Source organism: Tympanuchus pallidicinctus, unplaced genomic scaffold, assembly GCF_026119805.1.
Source record: "Tympanuchus pallidicinctus isolate F22 unplaced genomic scaffold, pur_lepc_1.0 scaffold8, whole genome shotgun sequence".
NCBI lineage: Eukaryota > Metazoa > Chordata > Aves > Galliformes > Phasianidae > Tympanuchus > Tympanuchus pallidicinctus.
The window spans coordinates 10,742,445-10,757,702 of record NW_026294802.1 but is presented as its reverse complement, the minus strand read 5'-3'; the positions used below and the strand labels follow the sequence as shown (position 1 = coordinate 10,757,702).

The 15,258-nt window shown below is 41.0% G+C and overlaps 1 protein-coding gene across 1 annotated transcript in view; it reads right to left on the bottom strand.

Annotated features, from left to right (window-relative positions):
- POLR3B (RNA polymerase III subunit B) overlaps positions 1-15,258 on the bottom strand; it is a 67,766-nt gene that overhangs the window by 1,673 nt on the left and 50,835 nt on the right. The window contains exons 24-27 of the mRNA XM_052668591.1: positions 10,699-10,802; positions 9,612-9,778; positions 7,846-7,959; positions 2,254-2,427 (exon numbers count right to left, since the gene is read on the bottom strand). Coding sequence (XP_052524551.1) covers positions 2,254-2,427; positions 7,846-7,959; positions 9,612-9,778; positions 10,699-10,802 — 559 coding nt within the window. The remainder of the gene's footprint in view (positions 1-2,253; positions 2,428-7,845; positions 7,960-9,611; positions 9,779-10,698; positions 10,803-15,258) is intronic.

Sequence of the window (15,258 nt, the reverse complement as noted above, 5' to 3'; positions counted from 1 at the left end):
ACTTCTCTTTTATGGATATATTTAAAAGAACATCCCCAGCAGATGTTCTGAAAAAATGACCTCCTCATGCTCCATAATTGGGGTATTTCTTTTTTTTTTTTTTCCCCTCCTGAAAATCATCTAAGATTTGACAACTAACGGTATAGAAGATTTAATTACATTTCTCTAGTTTATAATGTCTTAAATCAGAACGGGCATCAATTACAGGTTGATAACTATTAACTTGGTCCAAATTTATAGTGACAGCTGTGTTTTTACGAAGGGTGAAGTAGCATAAACAGAAGCAATTTTTTATGACAATAAATAGCAAACAATTGTACTAAGAACAAACAAACAAACAAAAAAATACTTTGCAAGCCCTGGAAGCTTGATGAGTCACAACGTTTCTGATTATCAGCAGTAATCTAGTGTTTGATAACAGCAGCTAAGAGCTGAGGAGTCCAAACTACTCACTGCACCACACCTTGATGCTAGACCCTCCTGTGCCTGTTTTGTAGGTGCACAAAGATCATCCATAAAGGTTACAAGATACAATGTGCACAAATTGTAAATTACTGTCAACAGAGATCATAGAAATTGAAGTATCCAAGAGAGCATTTGAGTTTAGGATTGATGCCACATTGAACAGAAAAAGGCAACAGTGCCAAAGCTGATCTTAAGATTTTAAGACGCCCAGACTCTATGGAAAAGAATAACTTATCATCATCAAAAAAGGACCAAATTTCATTTGAAACATTCAGTACATAACTCTGTAGCACAGCAAAGCTGAAAGATCTGCATGCAGCTGGTTTTGTTGCAGCAAGCTTCTACCTGTACCTTTTATGGGGACAAATTCTGTCACTGCCACAACAGCCCCCTTCTACGAAAAGTACCAGTCCAGGCCCCAATACCAATGCACTGTTAGTGTGCTGCAGAAAGACATACCCAACTGCTAGTCCCTGTCTGGGAGGAGAGCATATCTTCCTGCAGACAATTGTCCTTAATGACATCCACCAAACAATATGTTTCACAAGGTTTCTCGCAGCAATGCCTGATTAATGCTGGAATCACTGACCAAGCCAGTTTGGAAGACGTGAGTTTCTCTTAATGACCGTCTCCTCTGTGATGCTCATTATAGGGCCACTTGCTTTGGCTACTGGTAGGTGCTGTGTATTACATAGCAGAATCTATCTCTTTTTGATTACTCCTGCACTCCAGACAGCTTTTCACAGAACTCAACTGCAAGAATGTCTCGCTCTGTCTGAGAGCTTCTTTCAGTTATTTTAAAAACTTATTAAACTTCGTTATGTTACAAACTTCAGAACAGAAAGCATTTGGATTAGCAATCCTTTAAAAACAAAGTTTAACACTATCTCTAATGTTTAAATTCCCATTTCTTCAAGGTGCTTTCATTGAATCCAGTCTCTGAAATTCAATCTTCAATTGCACTACATCTGCATGAGGGTATTTTTAAGGCACTGCATTACACAGTGAGAAGCAGTTGTTTGAATTCATGCATGCCCTTCCTTCCAGGCAACTGCCTTCAACTCTTACTTGTGCTGCAGCAGTTTTAAAAGACCTGGATCAGAAAGAAGGCTCACTTGTTACATACAGTGCATACAGAGCTTAAAAATGTTTATTGCACAAAAGCCAGTAGGGCAATGTCCAACTAGATATCACCAACCAAGGCTTTGTCTGTATTTCTGCTCCATAGGGAACAGAACTGCTACTGGTATTAGCAAGCACGGTGAGTTCTTTCTGGCCAGACACACTTCTGAAGAAAGATTTGACCACAGCAAGAAAGGATAGCTGTCACTTCTATGCCTATAAACTGAAAACATGCCTTACTTTCTCCCATATCACAGAAAAATTACTCTCCAAGAACCAAAGTAAATAAAGCCCAACGTCCTGCCCTTCCTAACTGATATTGATATCCAAGATGCTACAAACTTCCAATGTTATTAGGAAGTATTTAGAAATGAATCCTCTTCCCCTAACTCCTCGTCTTCCCCAACAAATAAGCACTGAAGTAACTTGCAACTTGAACACACACAATTGATATTTTCTTCCCTTAGTCATGGGACTCTTGGCCAAGGGCGAAGTTCTGTCACACAGAGGCACATTTACTCTCTCTATAACATGTTGATTTATGTACCTTAGAGTTGAGGGCTATCTTGAAAATAGGAACATGTAAGAAAGACACCACATGCACACAGTGAAGAAGGGACACCATGACCTACAAAAGGTCATAACCACTGCAGTTAGACAACTTACCAGCCAGAGTATCCCAGCAAGCCACACTGCCCACAAACATCCACTTCAAAGGCATCACTTGAAATCATCAGTCTCTCCAATAACAGCATGCTGGCTCCATAACCTATCAGACAATCCCGTTCCATCTCTCCAAGACGTAAACCACCATCACGGGATCGACCTTCAGTGGGTTGCCTTGGAAATAAATATTAGGAAAATGCAGTAAGAATTCCAGAACACAGGTTCCACCACTCTAGGAATACCTGCTTTCAAACTACAGGAATGGTACAATACCATCAGATAACAACATTCTACAAACCAGTGCTGCTGATCTCACAGATGTTATTCAAATTGAAGAATTTCATCTTTGCTCCTGCACTGGCAATGTGACGCAGTCCTGTGAGCAACAACGGCAGCGTCGTGCCACATCTTTACCTCATGGAATGTAGCTGAGCGAGCAAGACCAAAACAGTATCCAAGAAGAATATCTATCAACCACAAACCTGGATACAGATACTCTTTTTTAGCTGAAATGTTTATTGTGTTTTATAGTCATTTAAATGACTATAAAACATATAAAAACGATATAAACTATATATAAAAACTATAAAATTCAGCAGCTAATGAGGCTAAATTGTTAACATAAGACCAGTTTTAATCAAAAGTATCAAAACAAAGCAAGAAAAAGCATGATCAACTACTCCCTTCTGCTGTGTGCATACTACTAACTCATTACTTAAAAAAAAAGAAAGATGCAGAATTTCAGCAACAATTATCTCATTTACTTTTTCACATCTGATGGTTAACAAACTAATTTCGGTGCTGTATGGGCTCTCTCTAGCTCCTCAACACAAACTGAAGTCTCACTACTTGTCTGGAAAGACTTCTTCATCGTGGTGCCAGAAGGAAGGAAGTTTTAACAAACCACAGAATTGTAGGGGTTTGGAAGTGACCTCTGGAGATGATCAAGACCAACTCCCAAATCAATGGAAACAGACATTGAAAATTTTGAGACAAAAAAGCAAGGTAAAATCTATTACTTAACAGTATATATATATTTTTGGCTGGTTGTGGCCAGAATTTTCAATATTCATTTGTCATACTGCAGTTTAGTTCGGTATTAGTTCTGCTCTCATATATTAGCACACACAGTAGCACTTGGGCTGCAAATATGAAGACTGAACTATGAAGCAGAAACAATCTTAACTTCCTGAAGCACTAATATATTGCATGCATGTCATGAAATACTTCAATCTTAGTATATTCCCCAAAGCATGACAGCAAAGAGAAGGAATAAAAATCATTATCAGCAATCACAGGAGGCTTTGTTGGTCATTGAAAGCCAGTGTTTATGTGCTGTTCCTTTCTGCTAGAGCACTGTAAATCATATAAAATATACAATGCATACATAACTTTTGGAGTATATTTAGTTGATATTATTTCAATCTACTAAATATGTTAAATATATTAGATAGATTTAAAATAAGTTTTTGCCAACTTAGGGAAAAGGATTTCTAAAACACTTCAACATCTAATAATTATTTACAAGTTAAAAAAAAAATAAAATGTATAGCTAATTACCAGACCAAACTGACCTTCCAAAGATGCAAGCTGTGTTTGTTTTTTAGGGGAAGTAGCTCCCTTTACCCTGACCACAGTGGAACTTTAAGACTAATCTGCTTGTAATTCAAATTGCCCTTTTCATTCACATAACCTTCTATTTTTCCCTGCTGTTGGGAGAATGGATAGAAGCTGTTTACATCCTGATTAAACTCCCGAGCCCCCCCCCTACTCGGGCAATGGCACCATCACTGTTCAGACACAGTTTTAAAGGCCTAACCCTGTGGGAATGCAGTTTTGTGAAGCGCTTTGAGGCAGATTTAAAAGCAGTTGAGGCGTCCAGTTGAGCACAGACATTTGCTGCAGCACTGCACTAGAAGTGCCCGAGTTTTCTTCTACCAGCTGACTTGTCCAATAATAGTTAAACTTGGAAGCCTACTTTCAAGAATTTCACCAGGTGTTGGTCCACAGGATAAAATGCCAACAGAGCTTTATAAACGTGACCCCCCCACCCCCTTCCAAATGAAGTCACAATCCAATTAAGGGAGGATAAAACCACTTGAAAAAACTATGGGGTCTCGATTCCAGCCCTTGAAGAGATGGAGGATGATGATTTTTAAGGCAGCTGAAATCCCATTAAAAAAACCCACGCACACACGAACAAAAATTTCAACTTCAATCTTAAGCTCTTAAACGTTTCACTCCCACTGAATGTCAAAATTATCTCACTAAAAACAAAAGAAAGCAAATAAAACCCTTCCTTTCAGAGAAGTAGTCTAGTTCTAAAGTACCCAAACTTTCAATATCGAGATTGGGCCTTTGAAAAGAGTCTGTCTTTGGCTCCTTAAGTTTATCAGAGTTTTTTCAGTTTACACGAGTTGGAAGATTTTTCATGCTAAGGGTCGTTTAAAATATTCAGACAGTTTTTAGGAAGTATCTGTGCTTCTATACACATACACTGCAGCTGTTGCCCCGGGTAACTGCTGCTGTTATTTATTCTGAATATAACATTCTGAAGACAAAGCAGACACTCAAAAGATAAGATGAGGAATATACAAAAAAATTACATCTTTCATATTTTAAGGAAAACAGAGATCTTAAGACTCTTAAATCTTACGTCAAATGAATGGATTTTTTAAATTAAAAGAACTAATAATCAGGCCAAGTGGTCTTCATTCTACTCAACTGTTGCATTTAGGAAAAAAACCCATGAAACGATTAACTCCAGTGGTTTAATCACATTAAGGGTTTATTGGTACTATTTTCTGGAAGAGCAGCAGGTTCAGCTTCATGGTGCCATTCCTTGTTTCAGTGGCAGTGGAGGGAAATGTGACCTGCTCCTATGAGCAAGGGGACACCTCCTGGATCTCACCTCAACTCCTTGCCTGCACCAGAGCTCTTGGCTGAAATGCTGATCTCCCAGAAGTGTGGCACTACCTAAAAAAACCACAGCCCAACAGGAGGTGGGAGCACTGTGCTCTCCAGAGAGGAACTCTGACCACACTCACATTACGGCTCCACGGTACAATAGGAACTGGCAATGTCTGATAAGTTCAAAGGACGTGCAGGTGGCAGCTCCGACTGCCCATCAAAATAACCACGCCTGCAGAAAGCTTACACTGTTCTCTCACAAACAAAACTAAAACCAGTTTATCTATTAGATATTTAGCAAGACTGAGCATCTGCACAACACCATCTATAGAATTACGTTTTAAATTAATTGTTAACCACTCATGGGAAAAAAATAGTGAAGTCTTGCATTTCATTTAGCAAATGCCAACTCAGAGGGTAACATCCTGGTGGTTTCTGATCACGCTGACAGAGTGCTGCTTTGCAATTTCACAAAGTCCTGTTTAAATCTGAGCAGTACTTAACATTAGCGATGTTCAGGGAATTCAAGTCTTCTGCCTTATTTCAGATGGAAATGTAACTCCGTCAGTTAAGGTACACTTGATATATAATAACATGTATTTCAAGATGATGATTGCTAAATTCCATGTTGGAAGCTGTTACAAGATTACCTCAAAAGGCAAAAAAAACCCAACAATGTTAGAGGCAATCTAACAGGAAGTGTGATGGATGAAAAAAAACAATAGTGAATATGAAAGCTGGCAGAGCAGGCTCCCTCAGCAGAGGCGATGGCAATAAGGGCAGTTTAATTAGTTGAGGAGAAAAAAGAAAATTCCTAAAGGGCCAGTCAAGTGGCAGCATAAATTGAACATTCACTAGCTTTCCTCAAAGTCAAATAAAGAGACCTAGCTCCATAGTGTGATGTTACTGACTGGAACAAAGGATTCAAAGCAAGGGGTGGGGGAAATCACAGCACATTCATTTTTACATACAAGTATTACCTTGACTTGGGATTTAAGTTTTATTTAAATTCATTATCTCTAAAAAGCTGAGAAAGCTGGGGTAGACAATATGAAAGCTGATGAAGGGATTTGGATAAGCTAGGAGCTCTAGTGAAACAACTGTGTGCACCTCTAGCTGAGACTAAGTTTTCATTTTCGTACGAAGGGACAACGGTATGACTAACATAGAAAATGGGGCAGACAGACCAGTAACTGGGAATATCATTCCCACTATACAAATCATCATCCAAATTGTCCAAATCATACTGGCAAGGAGCTATGACACAAAAATTAAGAAGGAAAGTGCAGCAAAACTATTCGAAGTTTAGAAATAGAAGTTTTTCATGTTTTCTCTCCCTGTTTAACCATTGACATTTTTCTCTATGGAATGTGTGAGACAACTTCAATTTGATCCAGAGAAAGCATGGGGTCAGAGAGCTAAAATACATGGGAAACATGCAGCAAAAAGCAAGAGAGAAGGATACTTTATCAGGTAGAGCAGAGACCTGCACCTCCACTCTGTAACAATGTAAGACAGGCAAAAGCTGCACCTGTTAAGAGGACCGAGTGGCCAACATAGTGTGTGGGCAGACAGGGCAAGCTGTCTGGCAAGATTTAGCTGATAATCCTCTGTGATGGACAGAGTTAGACTAAGGGATTCACTAGAAGCCTCCTCAAAACAAAGACTGTGCCACTGAGCCACCTTCTGTGAGACAGGGATGTCAGCAATACAGCTCATGAGCGCGAGCAGCCTTAGAGCTGGAGCCAAAAAGCTTGTTTGCCCTCAAGGAGAAAAGGTGAGTAGCACCAAAGAAAGCAGAATGCTGCCAACTCCCCAAAGGTGCAGAGAATGTAAGCCCACCTCCAGGTGTTTTTGTTACATTTACCCCAGTGTATATCTTCAAAATTTACCCAAGAGGACATGAATGCAGCAATCAACATTTTTGTTGGAGAGAGAACCAAGTTCAGGCTCGGAGCAATCAACACAGCTCCACAGAAACTGAAGACATATTTAAACCAAGCAAATAAAAATGGAGATTTACTGTTGTTGTCTCTGTAACCTTTGCAATTTATTCGTGTGAAAGCACAGTTCTCTTGCACAGTATTGTACAAGAACTGTGGATCACCACATAAAACTCTAAATTAAATTTTACAGTTGAATGGAAGTTTTGCAAGGCCAAGTGCAGTGTACTGGGGATGCATGTTATGCTAATGCTGGTTTGTGCTACAGTTGGGCCACATCAGTATTAACCTGCTCCGTATCACAGACTGTTGAAGTATCTAAATTAATTTGTTTCTACTCGTATCTTCTTTTGTAAAAGTACAGTTGTTAAAGGGGAGAACTGGTCCTCCTAAAATGCCTATGATAAGTACAGTCCAGCGGGGAAGGGCCAAATTGTGCCCTGAGAATCGGAGCATGGTGCTTTTTAACCAACTGCTAACAGAAGTCTGAGAAGCACTCAGTTTTTGTACAGCACAGAGCACACCTGGATATTCAGAACAACCTCCTACCACAGCGCACTGTGAGAGCTCCACTGTGCAGAAGCATATCAATAGGTGACAGCATCTTTTGTCAAGCATCAATAAATAAACTGCTGAATAAACTGCTGAATAAACTGAATAAACTGCTTTACACCCATCTGTTGGATGAGCATATTTCTGAGTGCAGGTGAAGAATTCTGCATCCAGCCTTGAACAGTACCTGGTAAGTACTGCTCTGGGTCCTCGAGCTCTTGCATGCATTTTATCCAACACCATGTGCTTCAGTTTCTGGTAATACACAGGGCCAAAATAGATGTATGCTTCCAGAGGCTCCCTGGATGAATTAAGAAAAAACACAACATTCACAGTTAGCACATATTTACTTTAAGAGAGACAAGCATGCCACAGACAAGAAGAATTTAAAACCATCTGGGAATCACAAGTCCTTAAAATATGCGTTTGGGCTTCCAGGTCTGAAAATCCTCCAGAGAACCCCTCTGAACAGAAGAGCAGTGCACTGCCAGCACCACGCACTGCTGCATCAAGGGACAAGCAAGGAACAAGCTCCTCAACTCTTGCCACATGATGTTCTATCTGCAGCAGGTGGGGGCCTGCTCAGCAGCCGTGCCCCCAGCACAACACTCTCTGTCTGGAGACTCTGACAAGCAGGGTAAAAGGAGCATTCAGAACTGCACTTAAGATGCTGAGCTTTGCATCCACACAGGAACATTTGGAAGCAGCACAGAGGGTGTTACTCATTTCTGGGAGCTGGAATAATAGGTGAGGATTTCTGTCTTTAAAGTTGCCCCAATTGTAAGAACAGCACAAACAACTAAAGATCAGAAAGCAACAGCTGAGAATACTCGGTCGTTTCCCAGTTACCACCTTCAGCACTCACTAACAGCCAGATTTAACACAAAAATTCAGCACACTCCCAGCCATTTATTTCTAGAAACACTCATGTGATGCAAAATCAAACAGCAGACAACCTCCCAGTCACAGTCCCTATTGACATGGTGGAGTGTTAATCCAAAAGCCACCCATTTAAGCCAGTAACAACATGCAACTAGATATTTGGAATTTGCATACGTATTTGGAATTTTCACACACATTTGCTTCCAAATTTCATTTAAAAAAAAAACATGAAGCACATGAAATTTTGCCTGCGAGAGTACCAGTAACCTGAAGAAAAGTTTCTAAATAGGACAAAAATCAGTACAAAGCTGAAGTTCAGGAGCAGGAGAATTCTAGAGCAAGATTACTCTCAGTGGGAAACAAGATTACGCATGTTTGTTAAAAATTATGAGTTATCAACAAAAAGTTTTTCAAACATTCAAGTACTTCACAAAGAATGTAAGGTGTAAAAAAAATCTTTGGTCTTGAAACAAAAGACAAACAACATATGGAATAAGTTGGTAAGAATAGCAATTAAAAATAAAACAACTTACAGAAGAGATCCAAACTTATTCCTTGAGAAGAAAGGGACTTGGAGAATAATAAAAATAGCAGGAAGGTGGGATTAAGATACATTTTGGAAGGCAGGCATGTGGAACCATATGGCCTTTTCCTGTTCCTAAACTATCTTGTGTTCTTTGAACTCCGTGCCTCAGAAGCCAGTCCCATCGGCACAGCAGGAAGGTTGCAGATTAGAGTGCAATGCCAGACTGAATCATTGTGTAAGTGAAAGGAAAAATAAAATAAAGCACACAAAAAATATTCCCAAGGAACAGACACCTGCTTCCAAATCTACATTTTACAGTACTATTAGAATCACTATGAAAATGTTCATCTGATTCCAAGTACATACAAGAACTGCTGCTAAAAGAAAACTGAATTTTCTCCCAATCCCTCAGAAGGAAAACCTTGATTTTAACTTTTTTGCCATACAGAAGAACTCGGCAGATTTTCATGTCTCCTACAATAGCCAGTCACATTACAGCATTTCCCCACTCCCCCAGACAGCTAAATTACGCAGCAAATTCTTACCCAGTGATACCAGATGTTACGTAGTCCTTCCCTAGGTAGTTATAACCATGGCGAATGAGATCTTCACACACATCCTTCACTTTACTGCCTCCAAAAGCTGTTCCGTAGTGAAATCTGCCATCTAGGACCCCAGCCTTCCCAGCCAGGAGTTCAATTAACTTTCCTACCTACAAGGAAAAGCAGAGTTAACAGCCTGCTGACCAGCACATGCTAGAACATACCTGGATCAATCACAGTGTTAGTAAGGCAGATGTCTAGTGGGAGGTGCCCCTGCCTATAGGAGGGGGGATGGAACTAGATATCTCAAAGGCTCCTTCCAACACAAACCATTCTGTGATGGGCCTGAGATGGCAACCTGTGTTACTGTGTGCAACAGAAACAGTGGGAGAAACCCAAGGAGAACAAGGAGGTATTCCTGTAGTGAGGGCTGGGATCCCTTTAAGTACCAGAGTCAGACATTCCCTTTTTTTTTTTTTCCAGCTTGTCTGAAAAGTGAGCACGATCCAGTGTGGCCTTCTGCTGTGGGAGACTGCTGCAGAGTTTGACACTCTGACCCACAGTGCAGCAGTGGGAACAGGAGGAAGGCAGCTAACAAAGAAGAACATCACAGAGGTATACAAAGTAATCAGGAGAGGTTCCATACAAAGGTCAGGTTCTGATGTATGTGGTACAGCCCCACAACGAGGCTTGCATGAATTCCATGGAGATGTCAGTGATATAAGGCATAGAACTATTACCGAAACTCTGCTCTTCCCCTCACTTTTGCCCAGCTGACTTACTGGCCACAGTCACTTGGGAGGGAAAGACTTTAAATGAAGTACCTGGTTGCTCTTCTAATAGTTTGATGCAGAACAAAATGATTGTGATGCACAAACAAAAAGCCCACATCCCAACTCCTTTTACAGAAGGATGTTTCAAAACAGATGGTTGAAGGTTCGTAAGAGGGCAAGCATGTGGCATGAGGACTGGAGAATATTCTGGCTGCAACTGTATGGCTCTCACATACGCACAGTTTTGTTTTTCTGGCTTAACAACTTCACTTTCTATTGCAGGACGCTGCCTCTTTAATGACAACACAGCCACTAACCGTCATACGTGATGGGAAGCCATGAGGGTTCATTATGATATCTGGACAAATCCCTGTATCACAAAATGGCATGTCCTCCTGAGGAACAATCAGTCCACACACCCCTGCAGAAGAGAGAATATTTCAATTCACCAACAGCAAACCACCAGCAGGGCTGACGCCTCATCACCAGATTTTCTTCGGTGTTTTTCTCCTCCTCTCTTTCTCATGGATCACTTTTTACCCAGATTCATTACCGTGACCGCTGCTCAGACCTGCAGACTGGAAGAGAGCCCTTGTGACAGGACTGGCTGCATTAGCATAGCCCTGCATAATGCTCCCTGTGACGTGTCAGCTAGCAATTAGGGAAGAAAGCTTCAGATACAGTTTTCAGATGCAACCAGAAGCTTTTGACCATCAGTCTGGAACATCTCAAGTGAAACTATTTTTTAGAGCTGATACTATAATTGTCTGGGAGAAAAAAAAAGAAAAAAAAAAAATCAGGTCTCTTGCATTACCTCTTCGGACAAACAAAATTAACACTGATTCAGAATCCCTTTATCACGTGCATCTTCACTAAACGCCCAATAAAGTCAGCATTTGATACAGGCTGGGGCAAATTGAGGGAAAATACAAAAACCCAACATTTTTTCAGGTAGTGTTCATTTGCTGAGCAAAGACTGCTCTTGATGAACTACAGGCAGTATAAGGAGGGGTTGTACTTTGTATTTTGTCTGCCCCTGAACACACATCGTAACTTTAGGAATTTTTTTTTTTGTCTCACTGAGACAAAACAAAAGAACAAAACACCAAACTCTAAAATTACTTGTGACCTGTTAAGTGGAAGCACAAAAACTCACTTAAAAGTCTATCACGCATCGTGATGTTTTCCTTTCCATTCTTACAGTCGAATGCTGCAGATCAGAACACTGCAGTGATAAATGACCAACATACAACTTCAGGTGTTAAAATGCAGCTGCTTACGCCCATACTCCTCCCAATGCTACCGTTCGAGCGGCCAATTTCTTCCAGAAGCCCTTACAACTGGAAAAGCCAACAAGCTGTCTGAGATGAGCCCGTCACACTCTGGGAAGGGCCCCACAATGGAGGGGCTACTAAGGGCTGGGGGTGCTGGGCACATCCCCAAGCAGGCAGCCCTGGCCGCCAGCACACAGGGGGATGGCGGCGGCAGCTCAGGAGGGAGCAGCAAGGCAGGGAGAGGTGCACCAAGAGCAGTCAACGGAGAAGGAATGGTAAGTATGGGGGGAGGGAGGAGAAGGATGAGAGCGCCTGGGGGGTGGGGGTGGCATTTAGTTTTTAACTTATTTAAATTAATTTTCACTGTTCCATTATGATAAAGCGGTAGCACCTTTCTACCCTCCCCACCAAGAAGCAACCACTTGCTGAAAATGAAAAAAAAAACCCACCAAAAAACAAAAAACAAACCCCACTCTTTCTTGTGAGCACAAGTTCTTTATCCTACATTCATACACATAAATACTTCACTATGGGTTTATTATGGCATTTGTGTTGTGCCTTATTCCTGTTTAGTTCTAAGAAAGCATTAGGCTACATCTGGACTCTGGGGCACCTGTAAGCCAAAAATTAAATCTTAGCTAACTTAAAATTACTTTAGGCTCTGAAAACCTTTTATATGCCACGCTGGTTCCCATAGCAGACAGCCACTGTGTTGTTTGTTTTGTGTGAAAGTGAATGATAAAAGATCCATGAAATCGACACAGAAAGGCAGAACAGCAGAAAGAACTGAGGGCTCTCCATCATAGCGGCTTCTACCCTCCGCTGACTTGTGGAACAATGGGACCTACACACCCAACTGCAGATCTAACACAGCTGTGCATTTCATTAGATGAAGAGCACTAGTGACACAAGTAAATAATTAACTTATTCTGGTCCGCTGGCTGTGGTTATGAGACCAGTCATAGCTGACAGATTTTAATACAAGTTAACACAAAGACAGCATAATGAGCTTAGAAGTTAAAAACAAAATATTTAGAATCCAGCAATGGGAAGCTCGCTAGGCCATTTATAAAGTTTCTGTTATAGCCCAGGAAAAAAAAAAAAAAAAAAAAAAAGGAAAGAAAGAAAGGGAAAGCTATGAAACCTCGGTTCTGAGCGCCTGTATTTTAAGAAGTTGCTGAGTTTAGGTAGCAGATGTACAGCACATTCAATTGCAGAGAAATATGCAGAGAACGGGATGGAGAGCAGCTTCTACTTCTTCGTCTTTTAAGAAAGTTTATTTTTTCTCCTAAGGAGAAATTTACAAACCTGAAAGGCACCTTCCTGCACACAACACAACTTCTAAAAGCAAGCAGCTGCAACTCACTCCAAAACGTGAACTTGATTCATTTTGTAGTCCCTCTCTGTTGGAGGCTCTTTCAGAGATCAGCTAATGCCTGCAGGTCTGCTCTGAGAGTTCCTGACTCTGCTTCTCCCTTTCAGACCCGATTGCTGTACCGGGGTTTGCAGCAGGGCAACAAAATGCCAGTTTTGCATTGCCAGGCAGCTGCAAAAAGGTGACTGAGTGAATTAATCCATTAGAAGTAGAATAATCACTTGAAACTGGCACATAAAACAGTAAAGGAGAAAAGGCAGAAGACGGATTTAATACAGCCTCAAGTTCCAAACACTGTCCCGTGCAACACCAACTACATTTCACAGCCAAGCTGCCCGGCCGTTCCCTATGCAATATCCATAAATAGGACATGCTCACACCAGTACTTAACTTACTGCAGGTTTGTAGGACTTCCTGATTATTATTCATTCAGACATCACATGAAAACTGCTCCCCAGCTTTCATATGGAACAAACAAAATTACTTGGTTTCATTCTCCCCCCCTCCCCAGCACGCATGTTCATGTGCTGCATGTGAAATCCAGCAATACGGTTTTAGCCTACATGCTGTATTCTGATGGGCCTGAATCTCTTCTCACCCGTAACACTGTGAAGTTCTTTTCTAGGACCAGAATCAAACACTAACAACTAGAAAAGGCAGCAATTACTTTTCTAGACAAAACAAATGCCGTGCTGTTGTATGCCAGCCAGTAAATGCCAGTCCTCATCACTCCTGATGACCTCATCTTATGCACAGCTGTCTGCATCCCAGCACCCCGTGCCTCCACATGGCCCTACAGGACACAGAGCTCTCCCACCTCTTTTCTCCATTCCTTGATGGGAGATATTCCCATTTCCAGAACCGGTGTCTGCTCTGCGGCCTGCTGACAGCCATGAAGGGCCAGGGGTGGTGGGAGGGGGCAGGGTCCCAGTGATGGTATGGGAAAGTTTGTCACCAGCTCTGTCAGGTGCCCTCTATGCACACATGCCAAATGAAAAAAAAAATAATCAAATAAGTCAAAACAACCTAATATAGAAAACTAATTACTAGCAGCAGGAGGGACATTAGCAAGCAAAGGAGACAAAGTGAATGGAAGCAGCAGTAATACCAGCTCCTATCAGCAAGACAAAAAGAACTGCATTACTAAGTTGTCCCTGTTTGTTTATCCCAATGATAGAACGGCAAAAGAGCTCAAACTGAAAAGTGCCTACTTTAGATCTGCCAGGTTTGACAGAGTTTGGAAATACCCCTGCAAAAAACAGCTAGGCCATGTAATGAAGAAGAGGGGTACCCACAACACAGCGCTGTATATTGCGGGCAAAGGACCAACTGATGGGCAATAATGAATAAGGTTAAGCAAAAAAGTACATCTGCATCAGAACTCTGACTGCACACTGCCATGGCTAACTAAGCACAAAACAACTCCAGGAGAGAAAAGTGCCGCATCACACGAGCTTTGTTCAATATCAAATCATTCGCTGATCTATCGTATCACTTCCTAGATCCCATTTGACATAAGAACAGAATTAAAATTAACAGATAAATAATGCATAAGTAAACTTGATTAGTTTTCTTATTAAAAACATCACTCTAAATGAGAGGAGGTGCTAGAAGACAATACAGTTTGTACACCGCTTTCCCATGAGCTGCTGAATGGTCTGATGTGATAAATTTGCATAGTCTGAAGCACACAAAGAGCTGATTAATTGAAACCCTTACAATGCTTCTGGAAGCAGCTATTGTAAAACAATAACCATAGGAACTTTACAAAATACACATGGCTGAATGAGTCAAGAGCTTAATAAAATGTGTGTTCAGGATACACTATTTGGAAACAGAATTAGAGATTTTTATTCTGTGCCATAAAATGCTAAATCACCCTAATTTCAGAGGTTGTTGAGGATTTACTGAAGAGGTCAGAAGGTTACCTGTTTGCTGCTTGAGATAAAAAATGCCCTGATTTTCTTCCTAAGCAAGCACGCCAAGCAGCGGTGTCGTGAAAAATAAACAAACAAAGCCCGTAAGGGAAGTTTTAACAACATTCTGACATCTCCTTTTCTCATAACTAACTTCTAAAGACAAAAATAAGGTAAGAAATTCCCACCTTCCCCCATGTCCAATAAACGCTAATCATCCTGCATTCCTGCAGTCAATAACAGCAAATTCTTTTTAATACCGCTTTAACCATTTAATTCCTATAAGCCCACCTATGTGTTATTAGAGATAAT